This window comes from Musa acuminata, chromosome BXJ1-11, assembly GCF_036884655.1.
Source record: "Musa acuminata AAA Group cultivar baxijiao chromosome BXJ1-11, Cavendish_Baxijiao_AAA, whole genome shotgun sequence".
NCBI classification, from domain to species: Eukaryota; Viridiplantae; Streptophyta; class Magnoliopsida; order Zingiberales; family Musaceae; genus Musa; species Musa acuminata.
In genome coordinates this window covers 30,756,552-30,783,091 of record NC_088337.1, presented here as the reverse complement: position 1 = coordinate 30,783,091, position 26,540 = coordinate 30,756,552, and the positions used below count along the sequence as shown (strand labels likewise).

The 26,540-nt window shown below is 35.3% G+C and overlaps 1 protein-coding gene across 9 annotated transcripts in view; it reads right to left on the bottom strand.

Annotated features, from left to right (window-relative positions):
- The window catches only part of LOC135597631 (uncharacterized), a 35,505-nt gene extending 10,251 nt beyond the window's left edge, over positions 1 to 25,254 (bottom strand). For 4 of the 9 annotated variants that reach the window (XM_065090855.1, XM_065090859.1, XM_065090860.1 and 1 more), the window contains exons 1-28: positions 25,080 to 25,253; positions 23,094 to 23,140; positions 22,464 to 22,563; positions 22,258 to 22,365; positions 21,221 to 21,337; positions 20,811 to 20,964; positions 19,987 to 20,234; positions 17,637 to 17,819; positions 16,817 to 16,887; positions 16,604 to 16,721; positions 16,066 to 16,149; positions 13,890 to 13,985; positions 13,658 to 13,759; positions 12,082 to 12,150; positions 10,927 to 11,022; positions 10,753 to 10,860; positions 8,960 to 9,073; positions 8,770 to 8,853; positions 7,686 to 7,814; positions 6,364 to 6,562; positions 6,137 to 6,277; positions 5,965 to 6,008; positions 4,388 to 4,471; positions 2,049 to 2,117; positions 1,871 to 1,947; positions 1,706 to 1,775; positions 1,362 to 1,511; positions 236 to 301 (exon numbers count right to left, since the gene is read on the bottom strand). In XM_065090855.1, coding sequence (XP_064946927.1) covers positions 236 to 301; positions 1,362 to 1,511; positions 1,706 to 1,775; positions 1,871 to 1,947; positions 2,049 to 2,117; positions 4,388 to 4,471; positions 5,965 to 6,008; positions 6,137 to 6,277; positions 6,364 to 6,562; positions 7,686 to 7,814; positions 8,770 to 8,853; positions 8,960 to 9,073; positions 10,753 to 10,860; positions 10,927 to 11,022; positions 12,082 to 12,150; positions 13,658 to 13,759; positions 13,890 to 13,985; positions 16,066 to 16,149; positions 16,604 to 16,721; positions 16,817 to 16,887; positions 17,637 to 17,819; positions 19,987 to 20,234; positions 20,811 to 20,964; positions 21,221 to 21,337; positions 22,258 to 22,365; positions 22,464 to 22,563; positions 23,094 to 23,140; positions 25,080 to 25,130 — 2,979 coding nt within the window. In that variant the 5' untranslated portion in view covers positions 25,131 to 25,253. Of the gene's footprint in view, positions 1 to 235; positions 302 to 1,361; positions 1,512 to 1,705; positions 1,776 to 1,870; positions 1,948 to 2,048; positions 2,118 to 4,387; positions 4,472 to 5,964; positions 6,009 to 6,136; positions 6,278 to 6,363; positions 6,563 to 7,685; positions 7,815 to 8,769; positions 8,854 to 8,959; positions 9,074 to 10,752; positions 10,861 to 10,926; positions 11,023 to 12,081; positions 12,151 to 13,657; positions 13,760 to 13,889; positions 13,986 to 16,065; positions 16,150 to 16,603; positions 16,722 to 16,816; positions 16,888 to 17,636; positions 17,820 to 19,986; positions 20,235 to 20,810; positions 20,965 to 21,220; positions 21,338 to 22,257; positions 22,366 to 22,463; positions 22,564 to 23,093; positions 23,141 to 25,079 lie in introns of all 9 variants that reach the window. The other 5 variants (XM_065090853.1, XM_065090861.1, XM_065090862.1 and 2 more) reach the window with 3 other exon arrangements.
- Positions 25,255 to 26,540: the final 1,286 nt, after the last annotated feature.

Genomic DNA, 26,540 nt, shown 5'->3' with positions numbered 1-26,540 from the left:
TTTGAGCTTCATCTACAAGCAATAATTGCTTGACATTATAATTTGAGCAGAGGAAATAAACAACCCTCGTGTCTCGAAATTTCTTATCAATACTTGCTCACTATCAAACAATGCGAAGTGCCACCACTTAATGATTAAAGTAATTGGATTATGATAATCTGATTACCCTTTCATAAAAAAAGTGTTACTTATTAGTTAATACAGTTATGAATAAAAGCTTACAAAGATATTATACCGTTGTACAGTCTTTGCATTCAACACCAGTTGTACATAATCCATCATTTGGTTGGCAACAAGGAGGCTGGAACCAATAGATACAGGTAAGCATATCATTTGCAAATTAAAACTAGCCTTAGAACAATATCAACTTATAACAGTTTATTCAATAAGTAAACACTTATAAATTACAAAAAACAACCAACACCAAAAGATGAAGTAATTATCCACAATTTTACTTTTGAACTAGTTCCCTTGCTAAATGACCAAGTAAGAGAGCAGCTTAATCTGATTCTGAGGAAAAGTTCAGTATTCAGTCAATATAAGCACATTCAACTGCTACAGATTGTGTTAGTCACAACGAGATTCAAAGAGAAAACATATCAATAGTTATCCTTTTCTCTGCATAGTAATTCTGTTCGCAAATTTAGAGCAATAAGAAATATTGCATAACATGGATGTACCTAATTGGCAAAGTGTCATTCACAAGTAAATCTGGGGTAAATTTACTAATTAAAGTCAAAGCTGAGATATTTAGATAGATTATATCAAGTCTCATAGTGCTTCACAAGGGCTATTTGTGCTTTCTGAACTAAGTGAAAATTTGTTTATATGATCAAATTTATGCCAGCGATAAGAGGTAATTGTTGTACTCATGTCAACCTGAAGTATTTGAAAATGCATGTAATTGCTGGTTTTTTCAGTTGGTAGAAGCACCGCCACTCCTCATGAGTTGGCATGTTCAAAAGAAAAACAATTGGCTTATAAAGAAAAAAGGTACTGCAAAATGCTTGATGTCATGGTCTTATGCCCTGGTCAATATACCTGGAGGCCTATCACCTATGGATGTATCATAAATGAATCTCAAGTTCTGCCATAGTGTTGTGATGGTTCAAATAAATGATAAATGTAATGAGCTATGCCACATGATAAAATACATAGTTCATTTACATGTATGCATAGAAGAACTTCAGAAGTAGGCACAACTAATGGCCAACAGGTTTTAAGAACTAAATAGGGAACCAATGAATTTGCCAGAAGACCTAGTCAGATTACCAAAAAATGTACTAAGATTTGGAAGCACTTTCACCAAGAGTTCAGAAGATGTTTATTGCATGATCAGGCAAAACAGAAAATCATTTGACCTGATCATCTGGGGGGCAATAGCTCCCATTCAAAAACTCCCGACAGCAGCTAAATGCTTCAGGGGATAACCAAATAAGAAAATCATCTAGCCATGAAGCAGCAGGTTTAGCGATATAACTTGATGATGGCACCAATGATGCTTTTGTAATCTGCTTTGAAAAAAACATAAACAGAAACTTAATTAGACAGTAATAATTAACCAAGACCAACAGTAAAATTTACACTGATCCCTAGAAAAAGACATACATGATAATCTGAAACATACTTCATGTGGAATTGCACCCTATAGAGCAATCTACACACTATTTTTTACTGAAATAAAATGATGATCAAAGCAATTAACCTCATTCAAGAAAGAGTTTGGATCACACTGGCTGATCGAACATATTTGGTTTGTATTTCTTGATTCCAAGCTAGAAAAAGCAAGTTAAGCAATTAAGATTAAACATGGATGACTATCCCATGTATCTGCTAATTGAAGCCATCGAGAACTATCATGTCATAGTACCTGTAGTTGAAGTCCTTTAGAACAAAGTATAATGGTGGTCCCACTCTGAGATACTTTGCAATATCATCAAAATAACTCTGAAAATAGCACAAATGTAATCATGTAACCAAAATGAAAAAACGAGGATGTATCTTGCATCATCAACATTAAGTAAATTGATAATCATCTTTAAGTTCACCTGCAGATATGAATCACGGGGAAGGACAACTTTCTGCTCCAGACCAGGTTGAACTCGGGTACATAGAGCCTTACAGAACAGAAAAGGATAAGTAAGCACATAAGGAGAAACAAATTTTCATATGTGAATAGCCAAATAAAAGAATTTTGATCCTGATAAAATAGAGGCAACAATAAAAGTTTTGCATTAGTAAATTCATTGATTCTTTTTTGCTTATGGCAATAGCATAGTAATTGTCACATACATCAAAGGAAATGGTATAAAGACAACTGTAGTTTGCAATCACGAATTTGGAAATTTGAAAATTTTGCACAAAAGATAGATTAAAACATAATATGAAATGTAATGATAAATTGATAAGAAAAACTAAAAACAAAGGCATGAAACCGAAAATAGCATTGGAAAATTCAGCATATCCACAACAACAAGCAACCATAATGTCCCATTTTCTCAGGTCGGTTGCATGAATCTTTTCCAATCTCTGATCTCTGTGCAAGATCATATCTAGTTAAATCAAGTTGAAATTGACGATTGAGAATATGAGATTTCACAATAGATAAACCCAACTCCAACAAGCTTGCTGGAGGCTTAAGTTGACTAGGAGATTGTTTACTACAAAGCAATCTAATGACAGTTTCGACTTTCGACACTGGTCAGACTGATATGGTTTCTGTATACTAGGCATTATACCAATTAATCCTTCTTGGTAGTTGGTATCACTAAAAAAGTAATAAGAAATAAAGTCTTAATCAGGATTGACATATATTGACACCAGTCCTTGGTCAGAGCAGTAGATATTGATTAGCATGCACAAATCCAATTGGCATTAAACCCTTGCATTACTTCATTATTCTGTCTTTTTATTTGCCACCTTCTCTGCCCCCCTATCATCTTTTATGGCAATAACTTTGGCAAGGAGAGGTCATTCTCTAAAATTTATGCTTTATCTATAGAGCTTCCTCTTTCTTCTCGTCTCTTTTGTTACTCCCTTTTTACCCCACCAGATGCCATTGTCAATATAAAAACAAATCTACTATGCTAGTGGCATGTGTTCGTCAGACAATACAAGGCATATAGCCAATGAGGAAATTGTGGTTTTAATTTAAACATTTGTAAAGACAGCCTTTTGAACTGTTTATATATCCTAGTTCAGAACAAAAATAAAAAAGTTGCTTTTGTTTTGCTTCAAAATCTAAATAAAAATTCAAAAGATCATTGTACATCATCATACCAAGAAACTAATAGCCACAAGGCCAATGGCTCACTGTGCTAATACTCTCTTACCATCAAGTTCAATTTTAATTTGTCTCATAACCATGGATTAAAATCTTGATCTGATATCGATATCAGTATCAGCTGGAGAGAGGAGCAGGAGGAGGTGAAGGGGGATGAGGACGAAGAGAGATATCTTAAGGCAAAGAAAGTGCAGCACATCACAAACCTGTAGTGAAGGAGGAACAGTGGCAAGGAAGCATTAATATGGCGAAGAGGAGAAGCAAAGTAGCAATAATAGGACGAAAAAGAGAAACAAAAAAGAAGGGGGCCAGATGATGGGTAAGGGTACTAAGAGATAGGCTTACCACCCTAAAAGCTAAGTATTAGTTAGCTTACCACCTAGTAAAGCTGGTGCGGTTGGCTTACAGGCAGTAAACCCACTTTCAGACTAGACTGGGAGAAGTTGGCTGTCCATGTATCGATCAGCCATCAGACTGATAAAAACCAGTTTATACCAACTGGTATGATCAAGATCTAAATTAATGCTTAATAATAACCTAAGAAAATCATCTTACATAGCACATATGTAATGAACACTTTCAATTATCTACATGGCTTCTTTTTCTCGATGTAAAAACCAAAGGTATTCCTCAATAATTCTGAGATTATTGATGGATATTTCAATAAAAAATATAGTTTATAACTTTATATAAGAAATTATTGAATCTCACATATTATCACGAAAATATTATGTTTAGTCCAGAAGGGCGCATGCAAAATAATGCAGCTATAAAGAATCTGAGAGGAATTTTGATGCATGGCAGAGCATATAGTGAGCACCAAGTCCTGACAAAATGATAAGCATCTGCAAATATTGGCATACATGGTATAAAGGTGTCAACCTCTATATTGCAGTGTTCAGCTGCATAGTTTACATCAATCCATAATCCCTAATTTAGTGGAAGCTCTCAATCCAAGTGTTTTAGGGTTTAAATTATGAAACAGTGCTAGCTCAAAGAAATCTATCTTTCAAGAAGGTATATTATGATTCTAGTGATGAGATTCTTTGAAAGATCCCAAGTATTTAAATTGATAATTAACAAACAAATTATAGAGTGACTCACAATGCTTGCAAAAGCAAAGCCAAAGAATACAGCAACTACAACAATCTTGACTCCTTGAAGGCTAAGAAGAGGTGCATGGACATCCTGCAACATTGTCATGAAAAATCCAAAGATATGGTCACTGAAATCAGAATATAATAGTTTAATATTAAAAAATAAAACAAAATAAATGTAAATCCATGCCGAGGATAATCCAATCAAGATTGATTAATAGTTAAATAATGTGATGTTCATATGAATTATTGAACTGGCTGTTTGTACAACAGCAAAAATGATGATGACAAAACTTTTAATAAACATTGAAACAGAGGTGATTTGAACCACAAAAATTACAAAAAAGAGTTACTCAAGTACTTTCCTGTAAATCTCCATCCATTCAATTCAAACTCTATCAGAATCTGAACCACAGAAAGGTAAAAATTTCTAAATATTAAATGGAACTGTTAGTAGATTCATCCTGAGATATATAGGCATGAACATACAAGAATGGACTTACTAAAAAATCTTTACACCAAAGGAGTCAACAACACTGTAGAAATTAAGAAACATATTATGTAAGCTTTTGCAACTCTGAATACCAATTCTAATTTATTTTCATTCTTGAAAACAAGAGGAGTGGTATGTAAAAACCAAGAAATTACAATTTAACCTTTAGAACTCTGCCCGATTATATCCAAGCACCATAGGAGGACACAGAGAAACAAGATATTGTTGGCATGCACAATATACTAGCACCATAATTATGTAATATCAGCAAGGTTTTGAGTTGGCATGCTCCAGTCAACAACATACTACATTTCAACCAACATGGGGTAGCATGACATTTCGCTACCAAGCCAATGTTGCGCAGCTATATCCAACATAAACCACCATAGAAGTCACATGCAACCCTTCCTGCATGTGGTTTAGCAGTATCATAGTAACGAAGGATCATTCTAAATTATGTTAAAGAAAACAACCTTAAGATCAGACTCTGCAACTGATCATATCCAGTAGTAGAAAAAGAATCCCAGGCAACTTAACCTACTTTGCTCTTTAAGGTATCCAGGTGGTGAAAAACGTATCAGTTTTGGTGATGGCCTAGCTCTAGTAGATCATTAGAGGATCCAAGCATGCAACATCTTATAAAGTTTTACATCATTTATCAGCTGCCTAATGCACCCTCCTCACTTTTTAGGGTAAGGATCTGTCGTGAAAAAGATATAACAAAAGACAAGCATATGCAGAGTTAGTTAACCAAAAAAATGCCTGCATTATTGAGAGATAAATAAATTACCTAATTTAGTATGTTGTAGAATTGTGCAAATGCTAAGATATTTACTGGAAAACTCCTACTCCAAAGCTATTTGGCATGAACAAGTGGAACAATTAACAAAACCATCATGTTTGCCACACCTAAGTAACAGATTTTTCCAGTACAGAACTCAACATTTGGTTGACGTTTATCCTCATAAAAGAGTATTTTGGATTTTGTGAAACCTTATGGGAGAACATTTAAAAATTTAAAATTAGATTTAAATTTACACAAAATGCAACTAATGTATTGGACAAATAAAAAGGAAAGTGTTAGACTACACCTTCATATAGCGTGTGAGCAACCCAAGATCCTGTTTGACAATACCTAATCATGCATAAGTTGACAACATTTCATGAGTTTATGTATATTTGGCAGGAGGAATTCTTTTATGGTTACATAATAATTCAGAGCTGATGTCAATAGATTGACACACAACACCAATTACCACGCACCTTCATCTGCGCTGCTGCTTGATGCAAGTCTAATACATGGAACACAATCAACTCTGTCATCTTCAGCTCTTAAGAAGTCAAAGATTATCAGAGAAACAAAAGCTGTAACTTGCAAAATGAAATCCAGTAGAACAGCCAATGCTGACACAAAAAAGGTTTAGTTGATAATCTGGATAGGAATTAAACTTCACATGAAAGAACATGGAAAGGAGACACAAAGATCCAACCAGCAAACATGGAGAAAACACGACATGCAGGCATTGGTATAAAACTACCCACAGCAAAGGCCATAACTTCAGACAAACTAGCAAGGGTGATAGATGGCCCAACTTCCACGAGTGCATTACTTATCCGTTCTTCTAAAACCAACTCTAATGGTTGGCGTTTAACAGCATGTACAAGAATACACATGTTATCCACTCCAACCTGGTATATATCAAATAAACAAAAAATCAGCTAATGATAGTCCAGAGACAGCAACTTATAAGAAGTGCGAAAATTTAAATAAGCATTAAATGTTTAACTGGCACAACAATTGCTACTATGAAAATTGACAACTGATATTGCTAAGGAAAAAGCTGTAATATGAAATTATAAAGAATGTGTATATACATAAACTCATTGATGGATCCAACAATAGCAATTAAATAGCATACTTGGGTCCTTATTTAAATATATGAGATGATACTAGCTTCATTGATGACTGCCACAGAAGTCCAAATTATTCATGTCTAAACAAAAGCAATTGCAAGAGAGACTAGAGAAAGAAATATCAACCTAGGTCAGTAGGTCTGTTGATCAAGAGGCTATTTTCAAAGTACTTAATGTTTGAACAAAAGAAACTATATATAACAATAGGTATAAGCTAGGTCATTTATACTTCCATCATTGTATATCGTAACAAAAAGGCATTATTGGACAATTAATTCTGATTCGTGTAAATGATGCAGGCTACAAAAAAATTTGAGTGCTCAACATCGAGGTAGCCTAAGAAGCAGAACATATGGAATGGGGGTGTTGAGGTTCCACAAAACATAGAGTTACATGTACAAGAAAATATTTAAGAGGAGCAATTAGGGTAATTCATCTTAGTTCAATCAAAGAATGCAATAGCATATCAGACTATAATTGGAGCCTGACAAGAGGATTCCTCATGGAACCCAGATATTCCTACTAAAAGATTCATGTATTATACTTTGATCCAAGGTTCGTAATACCGTACCGTACCAGTATTTCGACCTGGGCTCGGTACCGGTACGGTACGGTGTACCGAGCACTGTAGCACTGCTACAGTGCGGACCGGTACCGGGCGGTCCGCGTACCGCTGGCCTGTCGGACCGGTACATACCGCCCGTACCGGGCGGTACGATTCGGTATGGCAGACACTGCTTTGATCAACAATGTATACTTTTATTTTTATGCTTGAATTTACTCTACTTGTTTAATGTCTGTCAACACTCAACAGTACCTTGAAAATTTGCAAATTAAAAGTCAGTCAATAGAATTAAAATGGTAATAGAAAATAAAATTATAAGAAACAAGAACTTACAGCCAAAACAAGAAAAGGTATCACTTCCATTATGATGAGTGTCGACTTAACTCCAATGATACTATAGAACCCAACTGATCCAAGAACAGAAAGCATAACCAGAACTACTCCAGACAGGCCAAGAAGCACCTATAAAAAAAAATATTATATAGACAACAGAGAAAGAGGGAACAAGAAGATATTAGATTGATTAGAAATACAGATGTTGCCCTCCCACACCACACTCAGTAGCTATGTCTATTGCCACAAGAATTTCAAAAGCACCAATTACACATGCCAACCTGCACACGATACTGGGCAGGTGCAATTCTTATAGGCATAAATAACTGGTAACAGGGTGCATACTAAGAAACCAAGCCCACAATGAATAGAATGGAATAGCCTAACACTCATGCCTCATAATGCACTAGCGATCTTAATTTATATGGCTGTGCTTGTGCTCTAAGAATCCAAACAAAACAACAAACTAGGCATGATATACGTGAAAAATGGATACAATTTCCAAGTTACCATGGTCGGTGAGTACTCTAATGGGGTTAGAATGTGTTTAAAACATGTAGTAAGAACTTCCACAAATCAACTTCGGAAACCTACTCCTTGCCACAAACAATTTCTCCGAGTCAAATAAGCTGGGAAAAGGAGGTTTCGGCATAGTTTACAAGGTAAAGGACAACTACCCAAATGTCGAATTCTAGATGGTCTTTTCTTCCTATGAAATATATTATATACATAATGAAATTTGATACCAAAGCGCAAAATCATTGGACAGGGCAAGCTATCAGGAGGACAAGAAATTGCTGTCAAAAGACTTGTCAGAGGATCTGGGCAAGGTTTGGAGGAGTTAAAAAATGAGGTCATTTTGATCGCCAAGTTACAACACAGGAACTTAGTCAGACTCCTCGGTTGCTGCATCATTTTCTTTAAAAAGCATATAAGTTAAGCACTAAATACATAATTTTCCTAGCAAGTATGTTACTATATAAAATGCTAAATTTCATGTAAAATGCAATATATACAACTTAAACAAATAACTTAAAACATATAAAGAGGGACAAAAAAGAAAAGAGTGAAAATTATATAATACCTTAGAAGAAACAAAGGAAGATGACAATTGACATCTGTCTCCCAGCGTGATGGATATATAAGCAAACATTACAAGATAGCTCACCTGAATCAAATTCATAAAAGATAGAGCAAAAAAACCTTTTTTAAGTATTACAAGGATCTTTCTAGTAGCCGTAGTAACTTTCTAATTTTAGTGACAGTATAATTACCAATATAGTTATCACATCAGCAGTACTTTCTCTTTTTAATTCTTCCTCAATAGAGCTTTCTGATGAAAAAGAAAGTGTAAGATTCTGTGGCTGCACCATTGGTACAAGCTCATCCTGTTGCAATTGTAACACATATAATCAAAATTTACCAAAGAATATAAAAAAAATATCAGTATTAAATTCCAATTTTATCCCAGATAATACAGAACAATATAAAGAATATATAAAACAAAACAATATGAACCAATAAGAGAGAATTGCTTATAGAACACCATCTGAACTCTGAAGTTGCCCCTTTAAGTCTTAAAATATAAGATTATGAATAACCTCTCTTCTTATATGCAATGCCAGCTAAGTACATTGATCTGTCAAACCCTGCAGTGGCAGGAGATTCATGCACCAGACTACCCTTTTTCTCTGACATGGGAAAATTCAAGCTTTACGTTTCTGAAATGGTTATATCAATAATGAAAATCTACTGCACCATGTAACAGGCAGTATCTATAGCGTGTCCAACAAGCATAGTGCCATCAGTATCAGTTATCTGTGATTTATCCAAGCTTCAGTGATTAGATCAACTTTCAGCCCTGTTGTGGATTAGGAGACATTAAAGTTTTTCCAAAACCTTTACAGCACAGTCCAACCTTGGGTTAGGGTTTCAATCATTCCACAGGCTCAAGACTTGCTTACACCATCAAAGGGAACAAAACCGATCACCAGAGGAACATACGTGATACGTCATTAGAGTAATTAATCTATAGTTTTCTTTTCTTTTCTCTTTCCATTTTGATCTTCTTTTCCTTTCTCCTTTCTTCTTCAGTTTCTCCAAGCACCCCCTGCATTAAAAAGGCCACAAGCAAGACCATGTTGCATGTATTGATTGACGCTAGCAGTAAACTATTATGTGTCCATCGAAGAACTTGACTAAATAAAAGCCATAAAGAAATTTGGACAGTTCTTATGTGAGCATCATGACTAAAAAATGGCATGTCTTCCAAATATAGGTATTATACAATGACTAGTACTTTGGAGACATACTTTTATTTAAATTCATAAATTAGCATTAAGGAACTCCTTTATTTCAAAGAAGAGAGATGAAAGTAGCAACAACATATCCTTATATACATTTTTTTATGCATATAGATTATGATCATATCAATTATTTTCTTTTGGACTTGTATCTATTTCTCAAAACAATATGATAATTTCAGCTACTAGCTTGATGAATGTGATGGTGCCAACAACTTATGTTGACCTTAGATCTGTCAGTCATCTAAATACGAATGAAGTACTACCAAAGTGCTAATAACAACAGTTCTAAGCATTTTAAGCCACACTGAAACAATATCGATAGAACATTTGATTATTTCCAATAATGGCAGAGCAAATTTATTGTTGCATTTTATATATGATAAGGCCCCTGTAGACTTAGTCATTGTAGAATAAAAACAGCTACATGGTAGAAGAACATGAAAATTTGGTCCCATACAAGAACCATAAAAGAGGATACATGACTATATTACTATAAAGAAGAACTATGACTATCTTTTTATTGTTTTAACACCTGGAAAGCCAAGGCTACAAGAAAAATAATCAATATCTGCATTCAAAATGATGACAAATCCAGTGTAAGAAAATAGCACTTAGCATCATTACTCTCAGCATTCATGAATAAATATAAATAATTTCAGACTTGAAACTGAAGTTGCCAGCAAAGCAAGTATATCAAAGAAACTTGTGCAATAAAAAACTATAAAGCATCATAAGGGAGTGGTAAGGCAAGGAAGAGGAACCTGCATTAAGCGAATGAAAGCCTTCTCCCAGGCAACAGACTTTGCATATTCAGTGCTTTTTTTATCAAGCTCATTGTTCACGGGATAAGTTATTACAAAAGCCAAGGCCTGCCCATTCAAGAGTTAGAACAATGATATACTTGTTTGTAAGGCACTTAGAAGCTAAAGAACCACCTCTGAGTAATTACTTCCTGAAAATCCCCCTAATGCTGTGCTGGGATCAAGAGGAGCTTGAAACTCACTCAAGCATTTTTCGGCAGAAGAGAAATGCTGATAGCCATTCAAGGTTCATAAGAAAAGTTATGGCAACAGATGTTTTAATCAGCCCAAATAGACAAACAAAGTTAGATGGAATATATAAAGAGAAACAAAAGACTACCATCTATATATTAAATAGAATCAGTTCATTAGATGCTAGAGGATTGTATTCAGTATTCGCATAACTACCATGATGAGCATATTGCAATAACATAAAAAATTTGAAGGCATTAATGAATTTGATGATTTGCTATTGCCCTCAATCCTCAATATAGCTTATTTCAGAACAAGATCACTGCATCTGATGCCAAATAGTGTGAGTTATATGGCTTGCTGTAAGGAGAACAGAACCTTTGAGCTCAAACCATTGAACAGTAATAAAAATATTTCAGAAAAATGTTCTGGAAATATTGTATAAAGAAAAGATAACATTATATTTTATGGTAGTCCAAAGCAAGGTTTCAGATGCCCATCATATACTAGTTTATGCAACCACTCAGAGTGATATGGTACTGGGTATACAAGCAGCATATCGACTTATACCGCCTAGTAATACCCAGAAAATAAACAAAATATTAAATACCAACTGGTGCCCAACTTATATGATCTAGTAAAGGTTAACGATTAGATTGGTAAATCTTGGTCAAAAGGTACCGGCCCGGCTATTTACCTGTCCACACATATCGATCCAATCGGTATTTGAATCGCTAGTACAAAATCAGGTTTGCAGTTCCAAGTAAAACTTAAGAACTAGATTTTAAGTTTTGTGCTTTCATCCAGGCTAAACATCATTAGACCAAAGCTCTAAACTAATAGAATAACAGACACACTAATAATTTAAATATAAGATAATTGGATCTGATCATAAATAGATCATATCGAGGTGGATCTTTACCTGGTTCTTATATTAATTGCACAATAAAAAAGATGACTAATCAGATTATCAAATTAGATCCATACAGATGAGGTCAGATGATCTAAGATTAGATTGACCCCAAGTCATTGCCACATCAGAAGTGTATATCCATACGACACAAATAGAATGTACATGTAAAGTTCAAAGGTGCTTACCTGAAAACAGTATTGAACATGGTCTAAACCTCCATATGCATCATAGTTTTGGGGATCCATTTTGAAATACTGGGAAAAAGAATCATATTAATTATTAAGTAAAAAAATGCTCCTAATTGATGAAAGCATATAAAACATCTAACATAATGATTTTTCTTGTACAATTATAACAAGAGTCGAAAGAAAGTGACAGGGAATAACCATTAAAAACAGAAAAACACCTAACAGGTAATGCTGTCAATGACAATATGAATGTTTATGAATGGTTTATATTTGTTTCTTTGTTTCTTTGTTTCTTTTTATAGTTCCTACATGAATGCTTAACAAAATCCCTTATAATATATTCAGACTGACATATCTTGAGCAAACATAGATATATAAAATGACATAACGTAATGTAACAACATTATCACCGGATTAGAGAAGTGCTAGCATACACCTTAAACATGGCTGATACATCAAAACTTTGGCATGTTAATCACCCATATAATTTTTCTATAGAAATCCATGATAGTCACTGGATCTTTTCATTCACAAAGAGTTGGATGAAAATATAATCTCAATTATGTTCGTTAATAGAGATGGAATCAGGAAACAACCATTGCATATGACCAAAAAATAACCAGATCACACAGTCAACATAGAAGGATTGATGGTTTGGGGCTCAGTAGAATGCTGATGAAAGTCCTGACATGGAATTTATTGTGTGATGCTGCCAAGCACATCCCTTGTGTTGAACAATGTAAGTCAAAATTTAGCCCAGACATATGTCAGCATAGCAGTATTTGTTGGCATAGCTTGACAAGATACTTGTCTTTTTCCCATGCCGTGGTTTGGCACAACAATTCTTGTGTAGAGCAAGAAAAAAGGTATTAACTTTTCTGGCCAGTATGTTCCTCAGGCAGTGTATGAAATATCAGTCAAATCTTTATTTTCCGAATTCTAAAATCCGTATATGACAATGTGGTAGGATTTTCATTTTTATAAATTCCAACACAAATTTGCTCTCCTCTTATATAATATTTTTTCCACAATGATGTTTAGTTAGATAAAAAAATGGATGTGTTCAGCCCAAATATCAAATAGTTCTTGCAGTAGGAAATTTAAGAAAAGAATTATCCAGGTCCATTTTGTTTAGACAAGTTCTTATGACCTTAGTAATCTTCCTTTACTGTATATTATTGATCTAGGTCCCGCCCTGCAAAGTTCTCCATTTTTATCTTCAGTTTTTAATAATATTTAATCACAAAACACAGTCATTTTCCATTGATGTTTCTTGCCTTAAGAAAGTTCCATTCAATGCCGACAACTTCCCATTCTACTTTGAACAGAATGAATAAATTGTGTATTCACATTGCAGCCTTTTGAAAACATTTTCAGTAAGGCAGGAATTTATGAATATATCTAAGAATTACAATTTTGTGCCAGGATCGATGGAACATCAACATGCAAACAACGTGACACAAACCAACACATGAAGACAAAGGATAAAACACACACCTTTTGACAGAATGAAACATGCTTAAGTTCTTGAAAGTTGAAATCACAAAATAAGATAATACAGAAAAAAATGCACCTGCAGAACACTCTGAGTGGCGCAATTTCTACCAAGTGGCTTCAAGCAGATATCAGTTAGGGAAACCATGGATCCAGAATAATTTGCACGAAGCCCATCAACCTTTAATTATTTAAAATTGTTACACTTACATATCTGTAAGTTTGGATTTAAAAGCTCTAGGGATATTTGAAAACTTAAAATTCTGAGGGATACATATCAGTGCACATCCTTAAGTTTGAATTCAAAATACCTTCTTTTGTAATTCAAAAAGTAACTTTAGGTTTTTGTCAGTCACAATACTTGGTGCTCTCTCACCATTTGAATCCAGAATACTTGCTAATATAAGCTGCAACAAGACCATTTTTCAAGAAAGGAAACATCAGGGCACAATTAACGAAATAAACAAAGGTATTAAATTGAACTTTGGGTTAGAATGCAATTTCCAGTTAAAAAGCACGAGTAATACATGTTAAGACAAAATTCTTTCTTGTGACTGTAGATGTGAGTACCAATTAGAATGACATAATACTGTGCTATACCTACTTGCCTCAAAATATTAATCCTTGCAAATAAGTTTATAATTTTAATCTAAAACAAGCCACCAAGTTATGTGATTTATCAACCGTGGTAAATAAAACAAAGTTGTTTGAATCAGTATTTGCTAACGCACCCCTGTACAAGGGAGCAAGAAGAGAAATTACATTTTTATAAGAGATACAACCAGGATTTCTTCCTGGCCACCGACAATGAGGTAGAACTCACTGAGTCAATGAGGGCAAGCCTCATGAGTGCAGCATTCTTGAGGCGGAAGAGGATAGAAAGAGAGAAAGTAATTGGAAGGTAATAAGTTTCTAACGACATTTTTTTTGCACATTAAAGGGGCCTTCCGCAAATTCTCTATCTTTGTTGACTATTTATAAAAAATATTTTCACTCGTTGCAAGAATCACAATTTGACATCCCAGTACAGGCAATCTGCTAAATAGTCTGAGCCTGTATCATTATGTACTGTCAATATCAAGCGGTATAACATGAACCTGAGTCATAGTGTTTAGACCATCCCACAAGGTTATCAGCATAGGGCATGCCAACACAAACTAAAATCATACTTTGTCCCAAGGTTCGCAATACCGTACCGTACCGGAGTTTCGACCTGGGCTCGGTACCGGTACGGTACGGTATACCGCTCGGTACACCCAGGTGTACCGAGCGATATATTCAGGCGTACCCACTGTAGCAGTGCTACAGTGCTACAGTACCGGACCGGTAACCGGCGGTCCGCGTACCGGAAGCCTGTCGGACCAGTACGTACCGCCCGTACCAGGCGGTACGGACCGGTACTGCAAACCATGCTTTGTCCTACAAAAAGATCCATTTGTTGTAGATACTACCATGGTAGGCATATATGTAGCTTGTTTCCCAGAACAAAATGACATACTAGCATGATCTTCAAAAATCTGCTTACACATTATACTATATTATAAAACCCTAAACTTCCTCCTTTGATGCTTTTGAGAGTTAAACTCACCATCAAAATACTGTCTTTAAACATGCTTCAAGAATGAAGAAAGTTAAGCTCTTATACCACCAATGTGCCATGAATTACAATATAGGTGAAAGTCTCAGCAAGTTGAACACTTGCAAGGAGCAGCACAACCAAAATTCAGTACCAACAATGAGAAAGAAAGAAACTTCAAGTTGTACATAACTAACAGGTCACTGATGCTGACATACGCCATTATCAAGGATTGGGGCACGGAAACATCAACCAAGGCATTGAGTGGCAAACTTCGTACAATTGGTATTTTTGTATATTGGTCTGATAGTGGTTTTGGCAACCTGTCGAACTAATACATTCATGTTTTATCAGGTGGAATACTGATCCATACCACCTAGTATAATTGAAAACAGGATTCTCAATTTCAATGTGTACCGCCCGATACGGGCGGTACATTATGGTCCGAGAGGATACCGGTACGTGGATCGTCTTCTACCGGACAATACCAGTGTTTTGACCGGTACCGAGGCGTACCGACCAGTATCGTCCCAGATTTTGACCATTACCAAGGCATACCGATCGGTATGCCCTGGCGTGGTAGGTAAAGGTATTTTTAAGGTTTTAGATGTACCATCGGTACGCTCTAGCATACCGTCGATATATACCGGTACATATCGTACCGAGCAAAACTCAGTATGCCGATACGGACTGGTATTCAAAACCCTGATTGAAAATACTTCAAAAAATAAATAAAATCAGTACCGGCCTCTGTGGTTGGATATCGATTGTCAACATTATGATAGTCAATACCTTATGACCGTTTCTTTAATCTTTCTTCAATAGCTGCAACACAAATTTCATCTACTGGCATGGAAAAGTGCAATTTGTGACCTAACAACAAATTAGCAAGACAACTTTATCATAAATACCTGTTCAATTCTGGAGAAAGGAGCAAGGGTGCTATCAAAAAATTGTTTTTCTTTTGCAGTCTTACTTCCAGGACCAACCCATAGCTGTACAACAACAAAGATTATTTATAAAAATAGTAATAAGCAGCACGAAATATAAATAAACAAACACAATATTCAAAGTCAGGACAAAGAAATAAAACATGCAAGAATTATACATGAAATCTTAAAATAAGTAAGTCTACATCAGAATCGTGACAAAGAAGTAATTCATAGAACAACATTAACAAATTGTTCTGGGTGGCAAAGCTGATTCTTGAAATGGTATCAAGAACAAATGACACATCTTTCCTTCAGAATGCAAAATCAGTATACATGTACAATTTTCCACATAAATGCACACAAATTTACACACACCTGCATAATCAAGGATACTTTAAGTACTAGAATTAATAGTGTAGGTGATACACAAATATTGTTTCCAATCATTTCATCTAATTCCATATACAAACGAACTCAGATTCCACAACTAACATTTCAAGAATGTCATACAAGATACCTTCTCAGGACGAGTTTCCACCTCGAAATGGATAAGTCCTAGGCATAGAAGAAGAGGAACAGCCAATGATAAGCACAAAACAAGAGTTGGATGTTTGGAAACAAAACTTCCATACTTCCTACAAATGCAAGAGAAACTTGTTGAAAACACTAAAAAAGAACCAATATTTCAATATTCGACATTACAAATTTTCACATTACATCAGATGACCACCTGAAGAAGTTTGACATATAACGTTGAGCAACAGGTTGCTGTGCCTTAACTACTGGAGGTGCTTCAGATATCTATAGATGAAAAACAATCTGTAAACAAAATTGATCATGACAACAAAATCCAATGCCAAAATTTGCTGAAAACAGTCTTTTTTTTAACAATAACATATAATAGATATGACTGAAGGGCACCTCATCAAGGTTCAATAGGAGTCCTACATACAATGTCTGCATATTTAAGAAGTAAGAGAACAAACTTTATCTACAAGTAATACAATTAATTCTTTCCTTCTTCTTACAGCAGATGATCACATCATGGACACAGCCAAAATCTGGTCATTGGTAATGCTAAAAAGAAATGAGATAAGTAAATGTACAAATAACAGCTATTTATGCAGCCTTCCAGATACATCAAAACAGTTAGCTGAAAAGCCATCAGTCCAGATATTGAATCTTTGAAGTAACAAAATGATATCTGAGCTACATATTCATAAATAAAAAATTGATTAACTCAGATAAATTTGTTACAAAAAGCGGGCATCAAAATGTTAAAATAATGAACAGGTATTACATAAGCATTAATGTTATAAAAAATATTATAGTTAGACTAACTACAACAAAAAATTATTGTTTTATTTGATAGCAGGTATACAAGAATATATTTTAAGGTAAAATTCCAAATAAAACAATAGCAATATTTTTTTGGAAGTTCCAAAAAGAAAATAACTTCAGGAAAACATAAGTGGAATGATAAGATGCATTGAAATTGTCACCACATCATAAAAAGGCACATGCTAAAACATCAGACAATAACAAAGCACCTGTGAAATGCAAAGAATTTCCTGCTTTTCATCAGAATTGAGTTTGCTCTCTTCATTCACATTGATTGAAGGTTTTGTTCTTAAGGTATCAGTTCTTTCTTTTCTGTATACAAAACCCCATAGTAGAAAAGCAGAAATTAAGAAAAGGTACCCAATTGCTAATGACAAATCCAAACATTTGACCTGCATAAAATGAGAATCAAATAAATAAAAAAAATGAGAAAACATCATTGATAGTGGAACATGCATCTGCTGAAATTGTTCAAACTTCAAACTATTAAATGTATCAAATTGAAAAGGTATCTAATGATTAAACATCGAACAAATCACCAATGTCACAGTTATTCAAAATTATTGACTGATATAAACAACGCAGACTGCACCACCACTAATTTGTGTAGTACTAATGTTATGCATGTGGAATACACACGAGAGGGAGTCTGGGACTATATATTTTCAGTATAACTTGCCTGTTAGAAAAAATATATATATACCCAAGTTTTATTGGTGCAGTTCAATAACTTCAAACAGCAAAAATCATTGCTAAAATGGAACCAAGGACAAATCTCATGGTATTTGTTCATTTGTTAAAATTTCATTATGTAAAGCTTGCATATGCATGATTTCTTAAATCCCCAATTCCACTATATTCAATACATTCTGTGAGGATCAGCACAAGACCAACATGGAAAGCTAATGTTATGGAAATCAATATAAGCTATTAATTATATAGCTTGCAGTACTCATATTTGAGAATTTTCATTAATGTAATTTATCATATTTGCACTTAGACTGGGATATAATTTCCTCTTGGACAGAAGAGTTGACTAGTTGAATTTCATTTATCTAAGATTTAAATTTCACTTTGCATACAGGAATACAAGCAGAGCAGCTGTGCATCTCACTGTTACCATACATCTCGCACATACTATCCTCTGAGGAATTCACTGCGTCCTTCAATCGATGGAATCAGAAAACATATCGCCGCACAAAAGAGGGAGAGATCATAAACTAGAATCTCTTTAGTTCCTTAGAAACAGAAAACATATCACCACACACAACATTTTCACTGACTTTTTAGCTTGATCATAATCAAATCTCAAGGAAAAAACATTTAACGTGAAGTATCATAAATTTGAGATGATTCATGGCCCACCAAAAAAAACTTTTCAACTCTAAAAGTTCTCTAATTGTAATTTTAAAACATAAGAAGCCTCCATAGCTCGATGAAAGGTTATCCTTTCATTCATAGGCATCCAATACCTCCCACTATGAGAGGAGGAAAAAGGTCACCACAAGCAAAGTGTCATCTTTTCTTCATTGTGGCATTCCACCACAAATTTTGTCAATTTTTGTGTTGGCTAGCTGTCAATCCTACTCCAAATAACATTTGTATCATATGTAGAAGCTTCCCACTGAAAATATTCTCAGAAATTTCAAGCACTAAATCACTAACATTTTTGTGAGGGTTCCCCTTTGACTGTCCAGGTGGCAAATAATTGTCTAAGCAGCTCTACCCACTGATTAAAGTTGTTGATCAACTGTAAACAATCAGAAAAGCATTTTCAAACAAAAGACTTGAGAAAATCAAGAAGTAAAAAGCATTGAGCTCCTTGGTATTTGAGAGACGCTACAATATGATTTTGGTCATCCAATTGGCATCTCTTGAAAATTGACACATTTGTTGAAAGCGTGGAAGTGAAGACAACTTCAAAATTTTATGGCAATGGGTAGCAAAGTCCATTAACAAATCATAATTCATATCTCCTCTCAACAGTTGAGGCCCGCACAGATGGGCTCACTAGTAGTTGTCTAGACAATTCAAATTAATGACCATCTAGCCCAATGACACAAAACAATGCTTATGAGGTAAACAGAACAACATGTAGCCTGCCACAATCGAGGCAGGTGCCTAGGGGAACATGGAAATATTAATTACAAATAATAAGATTTAAAAGAGGATGAGCATTGGTAAGGTTGCTCCTCTACAGAGACCAACGTTTGAGTCTCGAAAACAACCTCTATGTAAGGTTATGTATATTGACCCTCCCCAAATCTCACATTAGTGAAAGCCCCAGACCTGCATTGGCTAAAACCTCGCGTACCAGTTTCATGTTTTTTCATGAATTATTCTAAGAATATAATTACAGCCAAGAGCTCTTCAAGAATAGAGAAGACAATCAGCTTCATAGACTGATGAATGTGATAAAATCATCTATGAAGACTGACCGATGCAATTTCTAAGTTAAATTAGGATACTTATGCATTTATGCTATCTCATATAAATCAACTTTTTTCATGGCAGCAGCAGAATAAGTAATTACAAATAATTATAACCAAAATGTATTACCTTTAAAGAAACAATTTTGATTGAACAAAATTGTTTCACATGTGGAGCTGGTGGCAAAGAATCAAAGCATACAGAAGATGAAGGACAATCACCACAAGAACAGCCCAAAGAAGAGTCAACACATGAATAAGCAGTTACATTCATAGGCATCATTCCAGATGAGTCATTAGACTTTGATCGAAAAGTAATTGCATAGGGTGAGCCAGGTTCATTAGAATTTGCTTGATGACCAAGATATGCAAACCACTCTGGAAGCAGAATTAAAACACAATAAGAGTTATTACAACTGAAGTTTAGATGGATATTGCAAGTTGCAAGTGCAATTAAAAGAAAAGAAAGCAATTTCATCACAAAAAGTAGAATACTCTGCATGTCCTGATGCGATTGCTGCAAGAACACTTTGATCACAACATAATTATTATAACAGAACTATATAAATAGTATCCTATACTACAACGACAGGCATGCAAGTGATTCAAAATTAGAAAATCAAACTGAGTAAAATCAAGATAAGGTACTCATGACCCGGGCAAGGAAGAGATGAGATGATACTAACCAAGTTATGCTCCGGTGTTTCCAGCAATCATTATACTTTGCTGGATTAGCATTGTTAGACTTACTAAACATATATTTAGGATACAAAGAGCATCTCTATGTCACATAATTTGGTCATTTCTCAGCATGATTAGCTCATTTGGTTTACTATAGAGGGAGTATTTCTGTCTCATACACATAAGTCTAATTATTTCTCAGCACAATTAGCTCTTTCAATTTAATATATATCTCATTTTATTAAAATAAATGTGTAGGCAGACAACTCTCACCAGGATAATTTTTGGCGCCAGCACCAATAAAATCCATTGCACGAGTATTCATAGAACCAAACTTCACATCCTTGCATGAGTTAAATAATTGCTCTCCAAAGTAATGAGTTACATAAAAATCTATTGCATCAACAGCCATCCTATTACCATTCACCTGCAAATGTAAAATTACTAAAGATTATGATATATTGCAGCTTAAACTCTCACCAAAAAAAAATTCACATATATATTACATGCACATCAAAGAAACAGGAAAATGAAATGCAGTATATCACATCACTCAACTAAAATGAATCACAAATTACAGTAAAAACTAAAAAAATTTACCAAGCAGTTGAAGCAGACATAAGAAAGGCGCAAACCAACTTGCACGCACTTAAATTCTCCATACAAGGAAAGGAAGAATGCACCTTCTTGACTGATGTCACATTAGTAAATAGGCTTTGATTGGGAGAGCAAACAAGCTCACAAAAGAGATTCAAAAAGTTTCTCAAGCAAGCTGGGCAACCCACAAGAAGGGGAATTACCTGCAATAGATATTTATACAAGAATAATCAAAGTATTAAGAGAACAAATTGTAGAACATAAAAACACTGAAGTACTTAATAAAAGAAATTTGAGAAAAACAACAAGCTGCAGAATCCCCAGCTAACACAATGAATCAACTAAAAAACTGAAATTTTCAATAAATGCTTCATGTCCCTCCTCCTAGATGGGGTGCAAATTTGTCAACATATTTGGCCAAAATATACCATCCAAACAGTCATCTTCAATGTTCATGGATTTATTGAAAGGTAACTAAGGGTTTTATCTATATGCATCTAGGGGCTTGGCATCATACTAGTGAAATCTACTTGAGAAATGGCCTATTGACTAAACAAATTCTGTCTCATGTTTTCAAGGATTACTTGTTCCATCCACAGTTTTCCTGAAATAGCAGCAGACCAAGCCGAGTGCACTATGGAGTCATTTTTGAATTTCAGATTGGATCCGGTGTAGTCTTGGATCAAACACTTTTTTTTTTTTGCTTTTCTAACTTTTGGGTGAAATATATTCCTGTTCTCTTCACTCCTTTGTTGATTTTCATTTATCATATTTACTAACCGTTCACACATCAACAACAAGCTGTAGCAAATGAATGGTCTAATGATCAGTGCTCAGTTAATGACCATAATTTGTACTATATATTTGACACAAAAGTATCCTTTTCAATAACCAATCCAACACCTGGAGCAATGGGATAGATTAGTTTTCTGAAAGATATTTTCCAATTCAACATTGCAGATAACTGAACCAGCATATATGCACGGCTAACAATAAAAAGAATAATGGAATTCATAGAACCTATAATTAATGAATAGATTGGCATAGAATTAGCAACTGCCTAGAGTGCATGCTACCCCTCATCAGTAATAACAATGGTCAAGCTTTGCATTCGACATCTTACTTGCTGGACTTGGCCACGTAATATGTCAAACTGATCCGGAGAACAACACACGTTGCCACTGATTGTTGGGCACAAACTCTGGATCTTTGAAGAAAGCACCTTGTCTGGCTGTAATTGAATGAACAACCATGATAATCCAATTAAAAGAACTTAGTATGATGTGCACAAAAGTACAAAACGATTACCAGATTGTGTTACTAATTTACCTTCACAGAGTGTGTACGGTTGGGACAACTCAAAACCTTCCCATCACTACGTTGTCCACAGATACCATACATGGAACAATACCCTTCTCCACGTACCTCTCTAAAAAGTAAAAAGAGGAAAATAAAGAATATATACATAAAATATGGAAGATATTCACCACCATGTTATCAAATTCCTAAAAGATAACCAACATTTTCTTCGCTAGATGGCACAAGGAGTCAAAAATTTTAATACATATTTTGATAACCTATCAAACCGATACAACAGGCAGTTTACTGACCTATTCCATCCGATAACATTAAATAGAATAATAAAAAATAAAATTAAACCAATATGTGCTATATCAAGTTATATACTTCAATGCTAGTACTTGGTCAAATTGGTAAATATTGATAAGTACACACTGGTTCGATCGGCATAAGAACCTTGCTAAGAATTTTTTATTTGATGGCATACATGAAAATTAATTATTGGGCCTTTAGTCATTAAATTAAGCCACCATCACAAAAGACATTGACATTCTCCTTCACAATATCTTTTTTCTTGTTTCTTATTACTTGACTATATGTTCTACATAATTAAATAAACCATCCGGCTATCTTTCAAGATGAACAATAACTCTATCTTACTGTGAATTGGACGGCTGCCCACGTGCTGGAAACGAGATGGAAATGAACTGCAAATATGAGATTGTTGCAAATTAGGTTGAAATCCATTAACTAACTACAGGAATAATTCACTACAAATGGGAAATTCATAATATTAAGTTATCTTCAACAGAAGTCATTGTGTGCACACAAGACCCATGCAGCATATCTGAGAGAATGATATACACTAAAGCCAGTACACCAGAAATATAAAATAAAATTTTCCTTTAAAAAAAAAATCAATCTTAGTGAAAAAATCAACATTGTGCAAGTTTTTTTTTTTTTCCAATCTATAAGGAGGCACTTCCAAATATTAGTTACTCTAAATCAAGAATACAAAGCAGTTACAACAACTGTTAATATAAATTGGAGCCTCAGTGCGTTGGTGTCAATTTCCTAATGGATGAACAGGACAGGGGCTTGCCTGACAACTCAGAAAATGTTAATCCAAATATGTTACATGATAGCATGGGCAATCGGAGTACATAACTCCTAAGTTCTGCTATATAGAAGAAAATCTTTGAAAGAAAAAAACGATCTATATTGTAGAGAGAAACATTCCTTCAAAATGGCATGAACAAAATCATATTATGACAACAGAATGGCTCTGCTGCACATCAAACAAATTGTTCACCATAGAACTTTGCTGTGAACATCTGTAAATTTCGCATGAAAATACTTGATTTATGATGTCCACAGTCGGCAGAAATGGCTTTAGTCCATTGTTCGCAAAAGCACAAAAATGAAAAGTACACGTGGCTAACTAAGATAAGAAAGTCCAACTGAAGGTGCAAAGGTATACGAAGCCAAAGCAATTTGTATTCTGTAACACATGCTTGTCCGACTCTCACACTCTTAAACAAGAACCTCAGGAATTTCATACCTAAAATGAACATAAAACCCAGGCTGTAGCAAGTTTTCCTAATTTGGATACCTCAAAATAGACCAGAGTACTTATCGATGAAGAAAGGGAACAAGCCATTCAAAGATCCCCCCACTTCCAGAAAACGGTTCGACTCAGTTACTAAGGTTTCACATAATCCTAACAGTAGCTCCCGCAGAATAAGCATGTAAAAGAAAGACGACCATAAAAGTCATGTTCATGCCATTGGCCGAAAATTCCGGCCAGATCCGACACACAACATTCCTCGCCTAAAATTCAGCATTAAATGCAGTAGCACGACAATAAGAACGTGAAAAACAAACCAAACATCACCCACACCAGAATTATATGAGTACATATACGTCCATGACCTTTACACAAACCAAACTTGACCGAGTGCATTTATATCCGTGCCATCGATTTCCTCAATGTAAAGCGCAGGCACTACCGGACCTCATGTCAGAAACATTCAACCACCACATATGGAACAATTTATTACGTTTCCAGGTTCAATTCAATGTGTAAAATCTCCGGCTCATGCGCTTTACAACGTCGAAGGAATAAAAAAAAAAGAGGCAAATTCTTTCCAGCGTCCATAAAACTAAAACCAACTACAAATTTGAACGCCCCCCGAAATCGAAACCAACTAAAGTACAGAGTCACAAGCCAAAGGACCAATTCTTGCATTGAGAAGCTCCAAAATCACCACCTCCTCTCCTTCTTGTAGTCCCAAAGGACCAAATTTTGCCGGAATTGGGAAATTCTGAAACTCCCCCCCGACATGTTACCAATTAACTCGCTGATTTAGGGTGAAAAAGCATCAATAACGCAAGGACATTCTACTCACACGAGCGAACAAGTACGTTCCTCGTTAAGAGTTCAAAAAATCTAATAAAGATCAAAAGATCACCGCCTGGTCTACCTCCTTTTTTTCTTTATCTTGATGCATCCGAATGTTCAAACCCGACAGCCAATAACTCGAACAGCCCTTCCGATAAAGTAGAGAACAAGAAGAGAAAAAACCACCGCCTCCCCTCTCTCTCTCTCTCTCTCTCTCTTTTGGCCCCGAACGACACGATGTATACCTGGATCGAGGAGGCGACGAGGAGGAGGAAACCCCACCGACGAAGCTCCATTCCGCCTACCCTCGGCGTGGCCGTGGGGCGCCCGACGCGCGAACGGATCGCTCAGCTCTCAAGACGACGCAACGAGCGGGAGAACGCAGTATGGAAGCACAGGCGAAGTGGGGGGAGTGGGGGTGGGGGTCCCCGCTACTTATATACTCACGAAGCGGAGTGACGTCACCCGACGATCACCGCTTCCTTCACGTGAATGTTACCGCGGGGTGTGAATACCGGAGGCATTAAAATAAGGAGGTACTTTTACGTAAATTTCCTTGTAAATCTAGAAATAGCATATATACCCTCACAAACTTTTGCACAATTTCCCCCCAACAAACACTATTAACACCATTCGTTTCCAAAGAAGACCGGCGTTTTTACATATCCGTCCTTGTAAATTTTCATATAGTGTATGCAGCCCTCAAATGTTGACATCCTTTACATTTAAATAGATAAACCATAAGCATAATCTTATTCAAAATTTAATTAAGTTTGATGAATAATATATGGGTCAACATAATTGGAATAATCTTTAATGTATTGGGCTCCATCGATTTCTAGGACGTCTTAATCGAACTCTCAAGCCGCACATTGCCACGTCAGAGAGAGGTGATTGGCGGTGGCCGTACGCAGACGTCACATCTCATTCCCCTTCTCGGCTGGCAAGCATAACTGCGAGCCGCAAACGACACGCAACCGCTGCTCCCCTCGACTCCACGATCTCCGGACCCCACACCAACGCAGCACGAATCTTAAAGGGCGTTGGGCCCTTCCGATCCCCGTGATCAGGTAGAGAGTAATTGCTATTATCGGTCTACTAATTAGGAAATTAGGTTGGACGCATAGAAAGGCAACTATTAATGTTGTGCATTACAAATAGTAGTTAGCTTGTTGGAATCGAATGGCATTTGGATAAATAATCGATATGAGCTTCTATCATCACTCATTATCTTATGGGCTTATCGATCGATTGACGATAAGATCATTTATTTCTCCATCATTGTTTATGGACTTTCAGTTATCCTTCACCTTCCTTTCTTCTTGTTTAGATGGTAGCATGTTGAGTTTCTCGAGGATTCACGCTTATCCGATCAATTTAAATTGTATTAAGATAGGATGCAGAGACTTAATCTATTTTATTCCTCAAATTTTATTAAATTAGAAAAAAAAATAATTTTATTTTAATCATATGGGTGAGTAAATTTTCAAGACATTATTCTTTTTTGTAATACAATAAAAATTAGTTATTCTCAGGATTACTTTGCAAATTATTACAAACAAAAATTCGTCCGATAAATTCGATACAGTTTAATTGCACAAGCCAAGTGCATAAATAGGATATCTATCTTTTAAAATTTAAGTTAGTATAAGTGATAAATCAGAAAAATAAAATAAATAATCAGCTCGTTATACAGACTTATCTAA